The sequence below is a fragment of the Canis lupus genome, chromosome 3, assembly GCF_048164855.1.
Source record: "Canis lupus baileyi chromosome 3, mCanLup2.hap1, whole genome shotgun sequence".
NCBI lineage: Eukaryota > Metazoa > Chordata > Mammalia > Carnivora > Canidae > Canis > Canis lupus.
This window is the reverse complement of record NC_132840.1, coordinates 25,365,714-25,384,654: the sequence shown is the minus strand read 5'-3', so window position 1 is coordinate 25,384,654 and position 18,941 is coordinate 25,365,714. Positions and strand designations below refer to the sequence as shown.

General features: G+C 50.7%; 1 protein-coding gene and 1 long non-coding RNA gene across 6 annotated transcripts in view; one reads left to right on the top strand and one right to left on the bottom strand.

The window, feature by feature from the left end:
* Positions 1-7,369, bottom strand: part of LOC140630101 (uncharacterized) — a 34,173-nt gene extending 26,804 nt beyond the window's left edge. The window contains exons 1-3 of one of the 5 annotated variants that reach the window (XR_012027887.1): positions 7,236-7,364; positions 4,191-4,383; positions 3,785-3,959 (exon numbers count right to left, since the gene is read on the bottom strand). This is a non-coding gene — a long non-coding RNA (uncharacterized lncRNA). Of the gene's footprint in view, positions 1-3,784; positions 3,960-4,190; positions 4,384-7,189 lie in introns of all 5 variants that reach the window. The other 4 variants (XR_012027888.1, XR_012027884.1, XR_012027885.1 and 1 more) reach the window with 4 other exon arrangements.
* LOC140630097 (cadherin-1-like) lies at positions 1,762-18,833 on the top strand. The gene is made up of 14 exons (XM_072819665.1): positions 1,762-1,925; positions 3,404-3,505; positions 3,583-3,726; positions 3,834-3,989; positions 5,153-5,297; positions 7,134-7,309; positions 7,984-8,112; positions 10,708-10,890; positions 12,536-12,777; positions 12,978-13,114; positions 13,554-13,669; positions 16,551-16,690; positions 17,961-18,096; positions 18,564-18,833. The coding sequence occupies exons 1-14, from the start codon at positions 1,881-1,883 to the stop codon at positions 18,651-18,653; spliced, it is 1,941 nt and encodes a 646-aa protein (XP_072675766.1). The 5' UTR covers positions 1,762-1,880; the 3' UTR covers positions 18,654-18,833.
* Positions 18,834-18,941: the final 108 nt, after the last annotated feature.

Genomic DNA, 18,941 nt, shown 5'->3' with positions numbered 1-18,941 from the left:
AAGGGCTTTAGTGCTGCCCAAGGGGAGGACAAAAAGAGGGTAGGGGCCAGGGAGCCAGATTCAGAGACTGGACAGGCACCACTGCTTTCTCTGCAGACTCAGCTAGCCCTGAGAAGGAGGTGTGAGGTCAGGCATGCAAAGTGTGTGGGTCCATCTCCCTCCAGGCCGCTGCCCTTCCCATAAGCCCAAGGAAGGCAGTACTGACAATAACCTGTGAAATGAGAACCTTGGCCCCCCTTGCTGAGAACAGACTCTGTTCAGCATCTGTAGGAACTGGATGTACCATCGGTGAGTTTGGGCCTCCTCACTGTCCCACCCGCATACAGCGTTCACAAAGCCCGCAGCTCAGCTCGTGCCTGGACCCTATATGGCTTAATGCACAGCCGTGGCTATCCTGAAACTCCTGGTTATTTTATCTTTAAACTTATGTACAATAAGTGAAGTCTGAAAGGACGATGGAGCAGGGCAGACATGCACAACATCAACCATTCCTGGCCACCCATCCACAAATAAAATCCACAGTGCCCCGGGAGCACAGAATTCCCATGGACACAGCAGGTAGCAAGACTGGAAGTGAACACTAAGTAAGCATGTTACCTCCACTACTGGGGAGGTAACATGAGGGTGCTGACAGCTTTTCTTAGAACCAGAACTCACTTCCAATACAGAAAGGAGGCAATGGTGTTCCAGGAAGTACAATGAATGAGGGCCGCTACCACATTCGCTCGTGCAGGAGCTCCACATCCACACACTCCATCCCCCTGCTTCTGAGGGAAGCATATCTCAGTCTAGTTCCTGCTAGAATGGCTTCGTGAGGCTGAATTCTGAACCTCAACCCTCCTCGGAGATACCAAAAGGAGAGTGGCCCATGTGAGGGGCACCCAAACCCCATGACCTGGAACACTGATCCTTCTGTCCCTCTCCCCGTACCAGGCTTGTAAAGAGTCTCTATGTCAGCAATGTGGATTTCAATAATAAATATTCATTACCATTTTCTCTGGTCCCATATGCTTTTGTAAAGGAAGGTGTGTATTGGTGTCTTTCTTTCCCTATGGGAAGAAGAGAGGGGATGATTCTCTTCCCTATACAGCATCAGGCTGAAATCACCTGAACCCTCAGTGTTCTGTGACTTAAGCATGAGCCATCGCAGAGGACAGGGTTAGGGGTCATGCTGGCAGAGGAGTTCACAACTGTAATATAGTGGAAGGAGAACCCATAAGCTTCCAGGTGATTCCTGCCTCCATTTCCTCCCAGAACTGACCTGGAACTCCCCCTGGGGGGCTTACCAATTCAAGATGAGGAGACACCTGTCTGTTCCTTCTTCCTCCCCTTCAGCAACAAACCCCATTCCCAGTGTGGCCACCAGCCTACAAGAAGGCTCCCCCACCCCACCCAAATCTACCTGTGTGAAGTCCCACCTTCATAGAACAGGGCTGACCTGTGCTGTGAAAATGGCAGTGAATGATACCTACAGTGACTTCACCCTGTCCTCACTATCTCACATGTTCCCAGGTCACGGCATGCAAGGGAGCTAGCCAGGTGTTTATATCAGCTGCTAGCAGTCATTATCCTCCTTTCGAAGAGGAGGCTCAGAGGAATACCTGACATTGGCTGGTTTCCGTGTCTCTGTCTCCTGGTAGACATCTGAGAAGCCCTTAGCTGAGGCCACCGCCCTATTCCTGTAACACATGGCAGATCTTTGCACCTGTTGTCTTCCCAGCACCTGCCCCCCCCACACACACACACACACACTGTGGTTGCCATGGACAATCGATAGTCCCTGGGCAGTGGGACATCAGGGGCTGAGACAACCAGGCAGTTTGGCCAGCCATCCCCATCACACACCACTCTGTGACTGCAGCGGCCGCCACAGCTACACTATGGCTGGTCCCACCTGCTTTCTGCTCTTCTTGTCTGCCACCCAGGTAAGAACACTGAGGGCTTGCTTGGGGACCATCGCTGGGCGGGTGAGGCTGTCACTCACCAGGACGGTTAACAAAGAACCTAGAACAGCAAAGCCCCTTCCACAAAGGGAGTGGGGACCAGTCTAACCAGGGCCCAAGCAGCACATGAGGGTAAACTTATATGAAATTGACCAAATTTGTCTTTGATTCTCAGACTCTCCCTTGTCTGGCCGCACGCAGGTCTGGCCCCAGTCCTATTAGCCGAGCCAGTATCTGAATCAGCCTCTGAGAACCCTTGGGGAGGAATGTCACCCACAGATGCTGTTTCAAAGACCAAACTGCTTGGGGCACCTGCTGTCTCAGTCAGTTAAGCATCCAATTCTTGATCTCAGCTCAGGTCTTGATCTGAGGGTTGGGAGTTCAAGTGCCGCATTGGGCCCCATATTGGGTGTGGAGCACACTTGAAAAAAAAAAGAGGGGATCCCTGGATGGCTCAGTGGTTTGGCACCTGCCTTTCGCCCAGGGTGTGATCCTGGAGTCCTGGGATCGGGAGTCCCATGTCGGGCTCTCTGCATGAAGCCTGCTTCTCCCTCTGCCTGTGTCTCTGCCCCTCTCTCTCTGTGTCTCTCATGAATAAATAAATAAAATCTTTAAAATAGAAAAAAAAGATCAAACTGCTCAAAATTTACTAAAGACAATTTTTAAAATACTTTTTTAATTTAAGAGGCTGTTATTCTCATAACCTAGAAAAAAATCCTATAACATTCTGATATATGTGCTTTAATATCTTAATTTGCAAGCTCTCCTACTTAACAGCAATAACTTATTGGGTTTTTCCTGATAATATGCAGTTGTTATGGTTTTAAAAATTAAGAAAACACAGAAAATAAGAACCACCCAGTATAATAATTCCATTATTCAGAGGGAACATCTGTTGATCACACACAACTATGCACACACACTTGGACACCTGCACATTTTTCTCTTACAAACACTCCTGAGCCCTTATCTTCCTTTCTCACCTGTTTCTTTCCCTGCACAAACTATCTTGAGCACCTTTCTTGCAGTTTTCCCTGTTACATCATAACCAGGATTGGGCTGTGGTTGAACCAACCCCCTGTCTTTTTTTTTTCCCCCTGTCGTTGTACATGAAAGGTGTCTCCAAAAATAGGTTTTATACCAGATTTTGGCCTAGTTTTGGTATATTAAAACATGCACTACATTCAGTGCTTAAGAAAGTTCTCTGATCTCCTGGGTTTAGGGAGAAGATGTTCACTCCATCTCACCCCTCCCATGATATCACAGAGCACCCCCTCTCAGCCTTCCCCTCAGGGGAAGGTGTTGGGAAACCCTGAAGGCCATGGTGGAGGTGGAGGCCTTTGTTCTTCTGGGCAGCATAGGAGAACAAGACACTGAGTGCCGACACACAGGCCGGACCCCAAGCATTGTCCCAAAGCCTGTCCCCTGTGCTCTTAACCTACTTCTCATTGATTTTGCAGCTTTTTTCCCAGAGGATGCCTTTCAGTGAGGGGGCTCCCAAGACACCTCAAAAGCTGGGGTTGGGGGTGAAAGATCTGCATGGCAACGAGACCCTCCAGCAGGTCAGTGTGGTGTTTATAAGAGCTGGCTTCCCTGAAGTTAGGTCTGTGCTATGGTCCCTCACTTCCTGTCCTTCTAGGGTGCTCACACTGGATACCAGATGGAGGTGCTAACCTTCCCTCATGCCCGCTTCGGTCTCAAGAGGCAAAAGAGAGACTGGGTTGTCCCTCCCCTCTCCATCCCAGAGAATGAAAGAGGGCCATTCCCAAAGATGGTGGCTCAGGTATTGCAAAGGGAGGACTCTGGTTTCATCCTAGAGTTCCCTACGGAGAGGGACTTACACTTGACTGGGGTCCTTCTTGGGTTGTTCTGCTTCTGTATTGCCTTCAGGTCAAATCTAACAAGAACAAGGAAATCCAGGTTTTCTACAGCATCACTGGCACAGGCGCTGATGAACCTCCTTATGGCGTGTTTATCATGGACAGAGAAACAGGATGGCTGAAGGTGACGAAGCCCCTGGACAGAGAAAAAAAATCCCACTATGTTGTGAGTGTCTTATATGTGGCTTCGGGGGAGTGGGGGGGTTCTCATCAGGGCAGCCATCTGATTTTCTAAATATTTCAGACAACCATCTAACTTTTGGAGTTACTCGTGAAGCATTTTTTGAACACCTGTTATATTCCAGGTGTCACACTTGACAGTTAAGAGGGAAAGGTAGGCAGAGGTGGGTACGGATCTGGGATTTACCACTTAAGAATTAGCTGTGCACTTGTGGACAAGTTCCAAGACTTTTTGGGGTGAGGGTTCCATGAGATGCAAGCTTCTGCGCTCAGAGAAGACAGCAAGCAGCACTGCAGGGAGATGTAGGCTGTTGTTATGGTTTCTGCCACTACTGTTAGCTACAAAGATACATCACGAAGACTCCCGCTCTAGACAGGACCTGTGCGGCAAAGACCAAGGTGCAGCAGGGAGACAGAAAGTAGACTCTAGATTGGAACATTCTAGATAATCTCTAAATGTTAAGAGTGTAGGACCCAGAGTCACACAACCTCTGGTAGAGCCCAGCTCTGACACTTCTTTACTCTATGTCCATGGGTATGGTCGTGACACCCTCAGCCTCCCTTTGCTGTTGGATTAATGTATGTGAAGCATTTTGAATGATATCGAGCTCTGGCTAAGTTCTTGATGTATGTTAGCTGAGCATCCTTTAAATACAATTCTCTGGGGTGTTTTGTCCAGAAGACTCTCCACCACACCCCTCTGAGGGAAATGGAGGCCCAAATAAAGCCTCAGTTTGTTCTCCTCCCGAGGACACTGCCTTCCTTCAGAGCTGGCCCACCTCTCCTACCCGGTAAGGGAGAAGGGGCTCAGACTGCAGAAACCAAGCCGTCAGTCCTCAAGGTCCCACCCAGCTGCATGGGAGGCAATGTGCCCAGCGGAGGCACTTTCTATGGAGAAGGGAGTGAGTAGGATGACAGCTAGCACTCTGCCCTGAGCATCACATCAGAGGAACCTGAGGTGACACAGACACAATCTTTAGTGACATGACCAAGGTTGAGGTCAGTGCTGCTTTCTCAGACTCCTAGGCACTGAAGTGTGAGATTAAGGTAGGAAGTGGGCTCTCACTGTAATGAGCTTTCTGTGGGACAGCTACCCACTGGCTAGGGTGGCCCCCCACAGGCCCCTGCTGTACTTTTATTGCTTTTCAGCTTTTCCTTCATGCTGTGTCTTCAACTGGGAATGCTGTGGAGGATACGTTGGAGATTGTGATCACAGTGACAGACCGGAATGACAACAGACCCGAATTCACCCAGGCGGTCTTTGAGGGGTCTGTGATGGAAAGAGCCCATCCAGGTGAATTAGAACAATACAGGGTTTTAGTGAGACATGCCAGTAAATTCAGGGAAAATATAAAGAATTTGGGAAACTGAAGTATAAACACTAGAGGAGATGAACATCCTGGGTTCCAGTGAACAGAAGAGTTCCACTTGAAGATGAGAAGGGATAGACTGTTTTGGATTGGGGAGGGCTACAGGTGGAAAGGACCCCACAAAGAAGGTCCGACAAGGTCCTTTTGGGCCCAAGAAGTCCAGGGATCATGGGTCTACCACTGTCCAGGTAATACCCACTGGTTGCTTCACTTCTGTCTCTATATCCTGTCTGCATTTGCTGGTTTCTGCATCTCTATAACTGGTGCCCAGACAGACCCTCCTCCATCTTGTGGCCATTCTCATTTCATAGCTTCCTCTACACCTCCTTTCGGCTTTAGCTTCCATTTCTCCCTGATGGATTTCCTACAAATTTCCCAATTCATGCTCTTGCAAACAAGAACCTGACTGGTTATTCTTGATTCAGGGGACACTCCGCTTTCAATTGGCTCTTACTTACACATCGAACGGTTATTGGACTTCCAGGCATGACATTAAACCTGTGGAATCCCATGATAGTATCATAGGCAACACTGATAGGCGCACATGTCCATGGCTTCTAACCTGACATTTTGGGAATGGATGTTGAGGTCCTCATTCTCTGGAACTTAAGATAAATGAAACAAAAAATCACAGGGTATTTCATATGAAAGGACATTGTGATGGATTCTTTCTTCTCCTTCCTGGCCTGCCGCTAGTAGCCACTAATGCTTTATTCCTCATTCTTTTCTATCTTCATGCTGCCTTTGGCCCTACAACAAACCAGGGCTCACCAGCCAGTGCCAGTTGTACTCTGATCACCCACATGAGGTACACATGTTTCAGGTTATCTCGGTAGACCAAACTCCAGAGGCTGCACTGCCCCCACCCACCTTTGCCCAGCACTTCTCTCCATCTGGCTTGTGTGCTTGGCTCCAGTCCTGTCTGGTCTCTGTCGACAGGACTCCCCTGACAATGGCAGGGGACCAAGAAGGACAGAGAGGCCTAAGAACCATCAAATAGCTAGACAGATGAGATATAAAACAGCCACTTCACCCTCCCCTTGAGCCCCTGCAGATCTCAGCATCCATGTTCATGAGGGACAAGGATCCCACAATGACAGCCATGTCAAAAGATGCCCAAAAGAGAAGAGAGAGAGAAAAAGAGAGAGAGAGAGGCAAACCAAGAAACAGATTCTTCACTATAGAGAATACACTGCTGGTCACCAGAAGGGAGGTTGTGTGTGGGGGCGGGGAAGGCGTGGATGGAGGAAACAGGTGATGGGGATGAAGGAGGGCAGATGTCCTGATAAGTGCCAGGTGATGTGTGGAAGCATTGCATTATTATATTGTACACTTGAAACTAATATTACACTGTATGTTAGCCAACTGGAATTTAAATAAAAACTTTTTTAAAAAATTGGAAAAGATGCCCTGGGGCGCCTGGCTGGCTCAGGAGCTTGTGACTCTCAATCTCAGGGTCGTGGGGTGGAGCCCCACACTGAGTGTAGTGCTTACTTAAATAATAAATAAATTTTTAAAAACAAAAATAATAAATACAACTTTTATAAAGATGCCCTGAAGATTTCTGGAAAAAGTAAACAAATCATCTAGAAATTATTATAATTTGCTGAATTATTTGAACTAGAACTTATATCATTTGATAAGTATAGTGATAGACTAAAAAAGGAACATATTTAATTTTAGATTTTGATATTAATTTGTATTGCCCTGCCAGTTGTTAGCTCTGAGATTAACAGCTCTTGTCCCCTTTGTCCTTGTAGGAACATCCGTGCTACAAATCACCGCAACAGATGTGGATGACCATGAGAACACCTACAATGCAGCCATTGTTTACACCATCCTCAGCCAAGATCCCTTGGTACCTCACTCCAACATGTTCGCCATCAACCGGCAAACAGGAGTCATCTCTGTGCTGGATCCTGGGCTGGACCAACAGGTCAGGGAGTAGCAGGAGCCAGCAGGTGGGGCAGTTACATGTAAATTAGTCTCAGCCGGTTAAGGCACAGGCACCAGCCAATCAATGCAGGTTCCTAACCAATCAGAACAGACACCTGACCAATCAGAAGAGGCATCTATCTGCTACAGACAGGGTCTTGCTGGTGCAGGCAGGCTGTTGGAGCCCTGGGCGTAGTAAACCCTAAGGTATCACTGGGGTTAATTACAAATGTGATCCTCAAGACCCCTCATATAATGAGCAAAATGAAATGACTCTGTTTCCCACAAATTTAGACCACATTCTCTGGTGGAAACAGAAGAGTACTAACATCACACCCTCCATAACTGTTCCACATATAAATGAAGGGGTCCCAGGACCCCCTGACCTAGTGCTGGGACTGGGAGTATATATTGATCAGATCCCAATCCAGGAAACTCTCCTCCTGGGTCTGATTGGGAGGGGATAGTCTGATTTATCCAAAGTTTGTTTCTTTGAATGGTGACCTAAGTCTCCCCTTGAGTGCCTGACAGGACCCTTGCCCCTGAAAGCCAGTCATTTACTGGAGGGGTTTGCTGCCTCTGGCGTTCCACATTTACTCTCTGAGTGCCACTGGGTGGATGAGCCAAACCTACATCTATAATCCTCAGTGCTGACTGCTACACGCCTGTCTGCAGAGTGCTCCTGCATACACCCTGACAGTCCAAGCTGCTGACCTCCAAGGTGAAGGCTTAAGTTGTAGAGCAAAGGCCGTGATCACAGTCACCCAGAGCAACCCTAACCCTCCCGTCTTCAGCCCCACTTCGGTAAGTCCAGGAAAACCTGGTGGGTCTCATGACCTTTGTACAGTGATCTGTGTGTCACTGTGTTGGGCAGTAGTGTCATGATTCAGATCTCAGTCTGACTGCATTTTAGAACCTTCTGGACATCTTTGGGTCACACTGACCAACTCTCCCTGTCCCGGGGCACGGGCACCCCTCTCTGGGCCTGTGGTGACTGGAATAGGCAGATGAGTGTGGAAGGTGGAGTCCATGACACAAACAAGATGTGGTTGTCCTGAGGGCAGGGAAGGGGCTCCATCTCTGGTCCCATCCCTCAGCTACACCCCCCCAGCTCCATCCGTTCTGCTTCCTCACCGGTCCTTCAACATGCCAGTCCCATCCCTGTTTCAGCATCTCTCTCCTTCTTGGAGAAGACTATACTCAAGCCCATTGCCTGTAACCCCCGGCACAGCACACCGTATTTCTTTCTCACTTCATACCACCATCTGAAAATGTTGGATTTGTTTAGGTGTTTAGGACTGTCCCTACCCCTTGTCACTTTGTGTCCCGTCAGCGCACGTGGTGAGACTCTGTCAATATTTCCTCCATAAAGAAAGGTCCCAAGTGCCTTTATGTATTCTCAGTTGAGGCAATGATTGGAATGGGCTCAAAGTCTCCGAGTTCCAACCACAAATCCCCATCACAATAGCCTGGGAGGACTCTCAAGATGGGCCGTGGCACTCTTCCTGTGATGAGTCTATCTCCGATGCCTCAGTGGGGCCCCAATGGGCAGTCCCACTTGCGCCTCCTCAGCACCTCAGGGCAAGGCAAGAACCTCCCAGCTCTCAGTGCTCAGCAGCTAGACCAGTAACTTCTCGCTGGGACACAGGTATCTGTAGCTGTCCAGGGCTGCCAACCGACCAAGAACAACTGTCAATTCCAAGTTACTGAGCTGTTTGTGTGCCTCACAGCTTCCCTGCATGATCTCAGGCTCATGAAACAGGCATGCTATCATCTACATGAACAGAAAAATCAACAAGAATGGTTTAGCACCATGACTGGTTTACTGCTCCCTGTAACACCATCCAGACACAGAAGGCCCGAGCTACTGGGCAGACCAGTGGCAACACTGCGACACAGCTTCCTTCTTTTTGCTTCATCTTCTTTAGTGTGTGTGTTCTGTCCTCATGGTGGCTGAGCTGCTTTCTCTCAGGGGAAATAGGCCAGAGCCCTGGCATGAAGTCCAGGGATGTGCTCAAGGCAGTGGCCCTTGGAACCAAGTTCCAAGCATCCCCTTTTCAGTCCTGGGACTATGACCTTAGCCTTTCTGTGCCCTTCTCCAAAATCGATGGTGACGGTAACACCTGCCTCCAGAGCTGCCAAGCAGATTAATATCACCTGAGAGTGATACAGATCGGACAGCCTAGTGAAATGGAGAAGTCATCTGACCTCCCTGTGTTTATCTTCTATGAAGGGAGAGCAGTAATTCTGTCTTCTGAGGGTGTGTGAGGACCACAGTAAGTAATGTACAGTGCTCACAGGAATTCATAGGCGGGAATTTGAACCCAGACCAGTCTGATCTCAGCACACTGTCTCCACTCTGGGAGATAGACACTAAAAATAATTGAGAAAATTATTTGAACTCAGAAGGTGGCTATTGCTGGACCTGCTACAATTAGGAAGCCCGTCCTTCTCTATCACTTGTTCCCAAGAAGAAATGCCAGGATAGAGGCTCCTCGGTGAGACATCCACCTTCAGCTCAGGTCATGATCCTAGGGTCCTGGGATCTAGCCCCACATCAGACTCTCTGCTCCATGGGGAACCTACTTCTCCTTCTCCTTCTGCCACTCCCTCAGCTTGTCTGTCTGTCTGTCTGTCTCTCTCTAATAAATAAATCTTTAAAAGAAAGAAAGAAAGGCCAGGATACAAAGAGACAGAGGACGGCAGAGGTCCACATACCTGTAATCCCTAAACTGAAATGGAGAGGCAGTTGTAGGTGTTCCCATATCATCCAAATAGTCCTCCTGAGTGATAAAGCCAGCATCGCTCCCAAAGTGACTAGAGCTGGAGTCAGGGTCTAGCCTGGCAGGTGCTCCAGCATAGCAATTCTGACAGTCACACGGGACAGACTTAAGACACAGACACTTGCTCCCTATGGAGACTGACTCAGAAGGGACAGGAGGGGCAAGGGACAGGCTCGAAGAGCCACTCCAGGTCTGACTTCTTGCTCAGTTCCTGGGCCTGCAAGGCTGATGGCCACAGTTATCTTCTGACAGGGGCTGCAACCTGAGAATAGAGCCGGGGGCAGATGCACTTGGTCAACAGGGACACATTCTCCTCAGCTGATACACACCTGGGACTGAAGCTGCGGGAGCTTGGGAGACATGGTGTCAGCTTTCCAGCCCCTTGCCTACAGGGTGAAAACACTGAGCTGTTGGAAGCCCCACTGCCTCCATGTACATCCAGGGCCTTTGCAGGTGCTCAGCTTAGGTTCACATATACCCACTTTAAGAAAAAGACTGCCCGCCGTGGCCCATCTTGCTTAAGAATAGTGGAGTCTGTGAGGCTGGCACAGGCTGTTTGTTTCCCAAGTCCCCACACAGGACATCAGGAATGAGTGCCTGTGTCCTTCTCTTGCAGTACACGGGCCACGTGTTTGAGAACAAGGTGGATGCAGGGATAGTGAGGCTGTACGTGAAAGATGCTGATGCTGCTGGCTCCCCAGCATGGAAGGCAGTGTTCTCCATCCTCAATGACAGAGGTGGCCTCTTTACTATCACCACGGACCCTGAGACCAATGACGGCCTTTTGAAAACAGCCAAGGTGGGTATGAGCTCTGAGGACATGGCCGCTGTGATCTATTAGTCCTGGGACAGGACAGAAGCAGACACCACACTCTTAACACCAAGATGGCAGCTTCCCAGTGAGGACTTTCTGCTGCGATGATGGTCCTCTCTAGTCCTTATGTCAAAATGGTCCCATCATCACCCTAGAGCTCAGAAGTTCTGCCTGTTTTCTCCCAGAAAAACACTAATCTGGGATGTTTCCATAGGGCTAAACTGGGACAGGTGTCTTCATTTGGATTCCCCTCAAAGTGGGAGGGGCCCTGAGGGGGGGAGGGGGACAGGAAGGAGGGAGAGAAAAGGGGTCTTAAGAACAGAGGGGCTCAGGCTCTCGAGTCTTTCTGAGCAATGCCTTGGAATCGTCTTGCCTGAGACATTTGTCTGCCCTCCCTATGCTTGAAGCTGTTGCTTTACCCCTAGAGGCAGGAAGCCAGGTCCCCAAAGCCATAGTCTTCAGAGTGGGCAGAGGGCCTGGAGCCATCTGCTCCCCATTCCCCAGAAAACCGAAGATGAGCTATCAAAAAGAGAGAGGAAAACAAGAAGAGAGGGGTGGGGGGTGCCTGGGTGGCTCTGCCAGTGAAGCACCTGCCTTCAGCTCAGGTCATGATCCCACGGTCCTGGGATCAAGTCCTATGTTGGGATCCCAGCTCAGCAGGGAGTCTGCTTCTCCCTGCTTCTGCCCCTTCCCCTGCTTGTGCGCATGCGCTCTCTCTCTCTGTCTCTCTCTGTTGCTGTGTGTGTGTCTCTCTCAAATAAATAAAGAAAATCTTTAAAAAAAAGAAGAAGATGACAACAGGGAGGGAAGGAGTTGTGGGGGAAGAGGACAGTCCCAGGAACCTCTGCTGGGCTGGGAGGATTTTTTTCTCAAGAGGCTGGGGACGGAGCAGGCACTCATTGCTCTTTGTCCAAATGTGGTCTTTTGGTCTCAAAATATGGAGACACTTGGAATAGGCATGGAGAAAGCCAAAGGGAGCATCTAGACAAGTGTGCAGACAGAAGGGTATGCCCCAGAACATTTACCTACCAACCTGCATCAAATCTGAGAATGCGCTAGGGGGCGAACTGACTCCTGGGAATAACCACATGCCTTGCTGGGACTGAGGCCTAAGTCAGAGGGATCCAATTTCAGCTGACTTCTGGGCCAGCCACCTGGGGACCCTGTTCAGGGCACACCACTGCCTCACAGGTCCGAGGATAAGAAAACAGAGCTAACACACAGTCTCAGTAAGTACCACAGGCTGTCTATACACTAACACTCAGTTTTTCACACCAACTCCATCAGGGAAGCGCTGTAATTATGGACATTTGATGGTGAGTAAACCGAGGGCCAGAGAAGCAGTCACCAGCTTGTGCTGCAGAGCCAAGATCTTAACCACAGTCCACCTCTTCACTGCTATGCAAAGTGTGAAGTATCTGAGAGCCAGCTCAGCAGAGAGCACAGGGTACTCTCTACCAGGCCACTTCCGCCCTGCCATACCAAGCTATGACCTTCCCTCAGGACCAGCAGAGGGTCACAAGCCAGGGCCTATGCTCTATTGTAGACCAGCAAAAGGGAGGCCTGCTGTGCTAAGTCCCCAAAAGCTATGTGCCTGACTCCCTTGACTCCCCTTTGCTGTGTTCTTCAGGGCTTGGATTTTGAGACCACGCAGCAATACACCCTTTATGTTACAGTGGTGAATGAGGTGCCCTTGGCATCTCTTTCCACATCCACAGCCACAGTCACTGTGGACGTGGTTGACGTGAATGAGGCTCCTGTCTTTGTACCCCCGACAAAGATGGTGGAAATGCCCAAGGATGTTGGTGTGGGCCAGGAAATCACATCGTACAGGGCCCAGGACCCAGACAGCTTTCAGTCTCAGAAAATCAGGTAGGACCAGAGGTGTGATTTGGCCTGCTGCCCCCAGACCTGCCCAAGACCCCCAGGGCAGAAATCCAGCCATGTGCCTGGAGTGCCAGCCAGAGGAAATACTTAAATTTGTCAGCACCCAGTTACTCATTATGCCCTGGGAGGGTGGTTGGGGGACACATGGCCCGAGCCTGATGAGAATGAGGGTGTATCCCTTTCAGGTACCAGATATGGCACGACCCAAGCCATCGGTTGGACATCAACTCAGAAACAGGTGTCATTTCCACTCGAGCCAGTCTGCAAATGGAGGACATGAAGACCCAAACATTTTCAGCTGTTGTCATAGCTACAGACAATGGTAGGGGCTTGGATGTTTCATCTGTGGGCCACATCCCTCCATTGATGTGATGCTCTGATGCAAGTTATGCTCCATGTTGTGGCTTAGCTGTGTGTACATTATCTCAACACATCTTTACCAGAAACTAAAGAGGAGGGGCTGTATTATCTTACCTGTTTCATTCATGAAAATGTAGACTTGAGGAGACTAAATGATTGGACCAGCATCTCAGGGGGTGAGGAACAGCTTGAGTGAGGCTGAATCACACAGGGGTCCAGCCTGGCTGCTCTGTTCCAGCAAAGGTGACCAGGGGCACAGTACCATCTGCACTGAGAAGAGTAGCAGGCTATGCCTCCAGACCCTCTAAGGGACAGGGTGCATCCCTACAGTGCCATCTCACATGCTCATACCTGGTACCCATCTGTAGGGTCTGATCTTCTCTGTCTCATTCCTTCCTTAGGCCAGCCTCCTGCCACGGGCACCGGGACACTGCTCCTCACTTTCTCTCACATAGACTGCCCAGGAGTAGACTCACACTGCCTTGACATCTGCCAGAGGGGACCAGAGTCTCAGGATGTAAGTATGGGTCACCAGGATCTTTCACCAAACACTTTGCCCTTTACAGAAATGACCTCCCAGGTGGGTGTCCAGCCTTGTCACAGCAAACAGCAAGTTACTGTATATAGCAATTCAGATTGTGCACTGACTTGATAAGTTACACCTCACAGTGTTTTTTTAAAAAAAAAGTTTTTTTTTAATTTTTTAAAAATTTATTTATTTATTTATTTATTTATTTATTTATTTATTTATGATAGTCACAGAGAGAGAGAGAGAGAGAGAGGCAGAGACACAGGCAGAGGGAGAAGCAGGCTCCACGCACTGGGAGCCCGACGTGGGACTCGATCCCTGGTCTCCAGGATCGCGCCCTGGGGCAAAGGCAGGCGCTAAACCGCTGCGCCACCCAGGGATCCCCAAAAACAGTTTTTTTAAAACACAGAATTTTTTTATCACTTTCAAGTGTTTTCATATTTTATTATAACTTTGAATCCAAAGATGGGCCATTTGAATATTTATTATGACAATTTTCTGGTAGATATGAGTCTTAAAGTAGAAGCACCTTATTCTAATTTGCCTATAGATGCCAAAAGAGACCTTGTCATCTTCTCATTAGAGAAGTTTCCAGAGTATGCAATGTCCCAATGATAATCCTGACTCTCGGAGAGGGCTGAGTGCCAGAAGGCCAGGCATGGGCTGAAGGTCTCAAGTCTCTTGTGAAAAGGGCAGGGATCCTAAGCACTGCAGTTTTGTCTGGGTGGATACAGGATGGGGAAGTAGGCCCCAGAGAGGCCCTGCTCTCCCACTCCCTCCCAGCCACAAAGTTCTCTCCTGGGGCAGAGTGTCAGGTCTCTAGAAAAGGAGTAACAGGGTAACAACTAACCGTATTCAGAACTGCTCATCCCAGAGATAGTCACTGGTATAAGTCTTCTGTGTATCATACTAGAAAATATCCTACTACAGAGCCTCTCTGGGCCTCTTCTATAAAATGGGGATAATACTACCTACATCATGAGATTGTTGTGAGGATGAAGAGAGTGACTCTTTTTAATGTAGTTGAAGCTACATTCACAGCATCAAGCTATAGATGCCTCCACCTTGCTACATCCTGTTTAATGCCTCGCCACTACTCCCACTCAAGGAGTGTTCATTTTACACACAATTGGGCTTCATTCTTTTAATGGACTGCAGAACGTGCTGGTCTGTAACAGTGGCCATTTATTTAATTGTCGCCAGTGGAGACAGTCTGGTTATTTCTCGGCTCGTCTATTGTACCCATGGGTGTTTGCAAAAACAGGTGGGACCATCTGTTTCGGATTATCTCCTATAAACATAATACCAGCCAAACATCATATGTGTTTAAATCTCAAAGTTATTTCTTAATTACCTCCAAAGTAGGTGTAACCAGCACACTCCCAACCTTTGCTAGGAGGGTCTCCTTCCCCACCTTGGAAGGGGCTGCTTCTTAAACTATACATGCCCCATGCTCACTATCCAGCAATTAGAAAATGCATGCACTTTGATGGGAAGAAAAAAGTTCTCATATCCAGAGCAACACAACCAGTCAACTAACACGATGGTGTAGACCTTTCCAGATTTTAAATATGAGTGTCCTTAAAAAAAAGAATAAAAAAAAAGAATGTCCTTATTTTAATTTATGCTACCTAAAATGTTTTATATGTATATAATTGTAATACTCAGCTGCCCTAACCTGTAGTGTGTAGAGCCTCCTTAGGGGTGGAGGGCTAGAGGGGAATAAGACCACGGGCAGGTAGTGCAACAAGAGCGACAGCTCAGGAAGCTTCGCTTCATCTCAACCTCGGGAGTCATTACTGCTGCGACTTTACAGAAGAGGAAACTGAGGCACCATCATGTGGTCTCTCGGGGCAGTTAGTATCGGAAAATCTATCTGCCCCCTCTGAGTGGCTTCCATCAAAATTCTTAGTGTCCCAGGGAAGGGGGAAAAACAAAAAAACAAAAACAAAAACAAAAAAGAAAAAAAAAAAACAACCCAACAGAAAAACCCCAGTAGTTCCGGGGGAGAGTCCAGCTGGCGCGCGCGCCCCACCTCCCGCTCCGCCCCCAGCCCTGCGCCCCGCCCCGAGCCCCAGCTCCCGCAGGTGCGCTCAACTCCCCTTCCGGCCCTGGGAGGAGCCTCTGCAGCCCCCGCAGGTCTGTGCACCCCTGTCGCCCCACCCGAGCCCTGCAGCGCAGCCCCTGGGACACCCCGGTGGACACCGAGGTGGAGCTGCCCTCCCCGCCTGAAGGACGCGCCCCCCTACCTGGTCTGGTCCGACACGTGGCTCTTAGGCCCTGGGAGAGGCCAGGGTCAGGACGAGGGCGGGCTCGGGGAGGTGCCTGCGCCCCGGGACCACCTCCCACTCTGGCAGGATGAGCTCCGGGGCCGCCCCGAGACTGCGGGCGCTCCAGCGACACCTGGGCTCCTCGCAGGTAGGGGGCCGGCATGCACACTGCGCCCCTGGCTCCTCGGCAGCGGCCAGGGGGCTAAGGTCCCAGGTGACCCGTGAGCCAGGGGACAGAGAGCTGGACTCCGGGAGGATGAGGAGCCTGGGTCTGGACCGGCCGGAGGGGGAGGCCTCCAGGCAGAGATGCTCTGCAGGGCTGGGTGCAGGGGAAGGCGCTCTGGTAGAGGTTAGTGTGGCGGGGTGGGGGACTGGCCAGCGTTGTCTCAACTGTTTTCAGTGTGTTCACCCGACAGCCTCACGTGGCTGACTCAGCAATTCCTAGCCCCCACCTCATCCCCACCCCCACCCTCCAGGGTCCCGCAGCACTGTGAACTCTATACTCCAGGGCTGTTTACTCTAGGGCTGCTGTCTCCAAGCCAATGTGGACATAAGGCTGGGCCCCACGCACTCATTCCTGTCCCTCTCTTGCGGCTCAGGGCGGAGGCATGGAGCAGATCAGCAGCCCACTGACCACACATGTGCTGGACACTGCCTCAGGGCTTCCAGCTCAGGGCCTCTGCCTCCGTCTGTCCAGGCTCGAGGACCATGGCCAGCAGTGGACAGAGCTGAAGAAAAGGTAAGCTTGAAGTCTGGGGTGGGACAGGAGTCCCGAGCACCTCTCCCCAGTCAGGAGACAAGGAGAAGACCCAGCCAGCCAGTGAGTGTGGACCCTGAGGGCAGACGGCAGTGCTGACCACTGTTAGATGGTCCCCTCAGCCTTGGGGCCGTGGACAGCTTCACACCCCCAGTACCTCTCACTGAGAGCAGGGTTGGCTAAGGCCTAAGGCCTAATCTAAAGACCTCATTGTCACTGTGATTAACAGGTAGTTTACTTCTGTTCTTATTCTCACTACAGCCTGTGGGCAGGTGCCATAATTACCCCTTTTACAGATGGGGAGACTGAGGCAGCAAGAAGCAAATAAAAGCTGGGATCCCACGCCTCACCTGGCAGTGCTGGGCCCCTGAGCAGGCCCTGGGCCCTGGCCGCAGGCTCAGGCTCTGCTGAGGCAAGCCAAGTGCCCGGGCCACCGCCCCCCACCCCTGCTGGTGCTTGCGCTGCCTGTGAGCCTCTTGAAGGAGGCAGGCTCCCTCTAGTGGTGGGAATGGGCCGCTGGGCCACAAAGGTTCAGGGCCTGAGGACATGGAACTCATCCGCCCCGCCCCCCCATCCTTCACAAAAGCTGGGCCTCTGGGTCACATGGGAGTGGCCCGCTCTGGAGGGTCATAGAGACCCGTTCCTAACCCCCATACACTGTGTGGGTCCATGCTGCTCCTTCCAGTCACAGGACAGAACCTTGAAAGTACAGCTGGTGAGAGAGCTCTCCAGAGGTGACCGGGGACTGATCAGTGAGCCAAGGGACAGGCCCTCAGAGCCCTCCATGCAGACACTCGGTGCAGTGGAAACAGGCCACCGTGCAGATGGTGGTTTGGGTACAGTTACTGATCCAGAAAGCCACACACAATAGATTAAGTGAAAAGTACAAATTATCAAATAGTATGAACAGAATAATCCATTTTAGAGTATTTCCCTAACTTTATAAATAAGCAGTTATGTATAGAGAAAATCTGGGAAAAATATGCCAATGTAAAAGGATTGTTGCTCATAAAATAGGGGGGGATTTTTTTTTTTTTTTTTAGTTTTCTACTCCTGTATATTGGGAGTTCTGTCTAAAAAGTCAGTGCAGTGGTATCCCTGAGACGCTTCAGGAGCCCAGGCCCTAGATGGTCCTGCTAGGGGGCTTTCCCAGTGACTCAGGCTGTGGGGGGGTCTGAGGCCACTGGCCATGCAGATCCTGTGGGGCCAGGCAGAGGCAACTTCTCACTCCCCATCCCTCAACGCTCCCCAGCTACACCGACTCAGATGGCCGCTGCCCAGGGCTCCTGCCTCCAGGCCCGATGAAGGCAGGCACCTACAAGCTGTCCTTTGACACCGAGGGCTACTGGAAGAAGAGAGGGCAGGAGAGCTTCTACCCATATGTGGAGGTGAGGGCCAGGGGTGGGCCAGAGGGGTGGAGGCCCATGATTCACCCAGGTTCCTACAGTGGTCAGGCTAGTCCTACCCCTCCCACCTCTCCCAGGGCAGTGGCAGACGATGAGTTCACCTGCTTTGAGCTCCCAGAGGAAAGGTGTCCAGGGACTTTACCACAATACAACCATCCCTGGGTGAGGTGGGGGGCGGGGCCAAAAGTGACTCAGCCCCTGTGGACAGAGGCAGTCACCTGGCCCCATCCAGGGTGGATCCTTTGGGTTCCTTAAGCCGAGGGCTCTCTGGGCAGGGTTCAGCCCCATCCACAGCCCTGGCCAGGTTTCCAGCTCCACCCAGCTCCAGCTGGCCCTTGGGGCTCCTGCCCTGCTTATTAATTCCTACCCCCTGCCCACAGTCTGGGCTGCTTGTGTACTACATACAGGCAGGCCCCTCACTCTCTTCTGGTGCCTTCTCTGCTTCTCAGGTTGTTTTTACCATCGCCAACGAGACACACAGGTTCCACGTGCCTCTGCTGCTGAGCCCATGGTCCTACACCACGTATCGAGGGAGCTAGTGGCTAGCCATCGCCTCTGGCTAACTGCTGGCCTGTGAGCATCAGTTCCATCCCCATGGCTCACTGAGGCACCCACGCAGAGGGCACCAGGTCACAGTCCCTGTGGGAGACTCTGGTTCCCCCATCTCCAGTAGCAGCTGAATCTCAGGCATCAATAAAGTCAGTGCTGGCATCCGTAAAGCCGCTTCGATGCCTGGCCTCTGCTAGTGCTGCCCTGGCCCTGAGGTGGGAAGGAGGGCAGGGGTTTGCAGAGACTGGACAGGCAGCAGGGAAGGAAGTGGTCAGGGC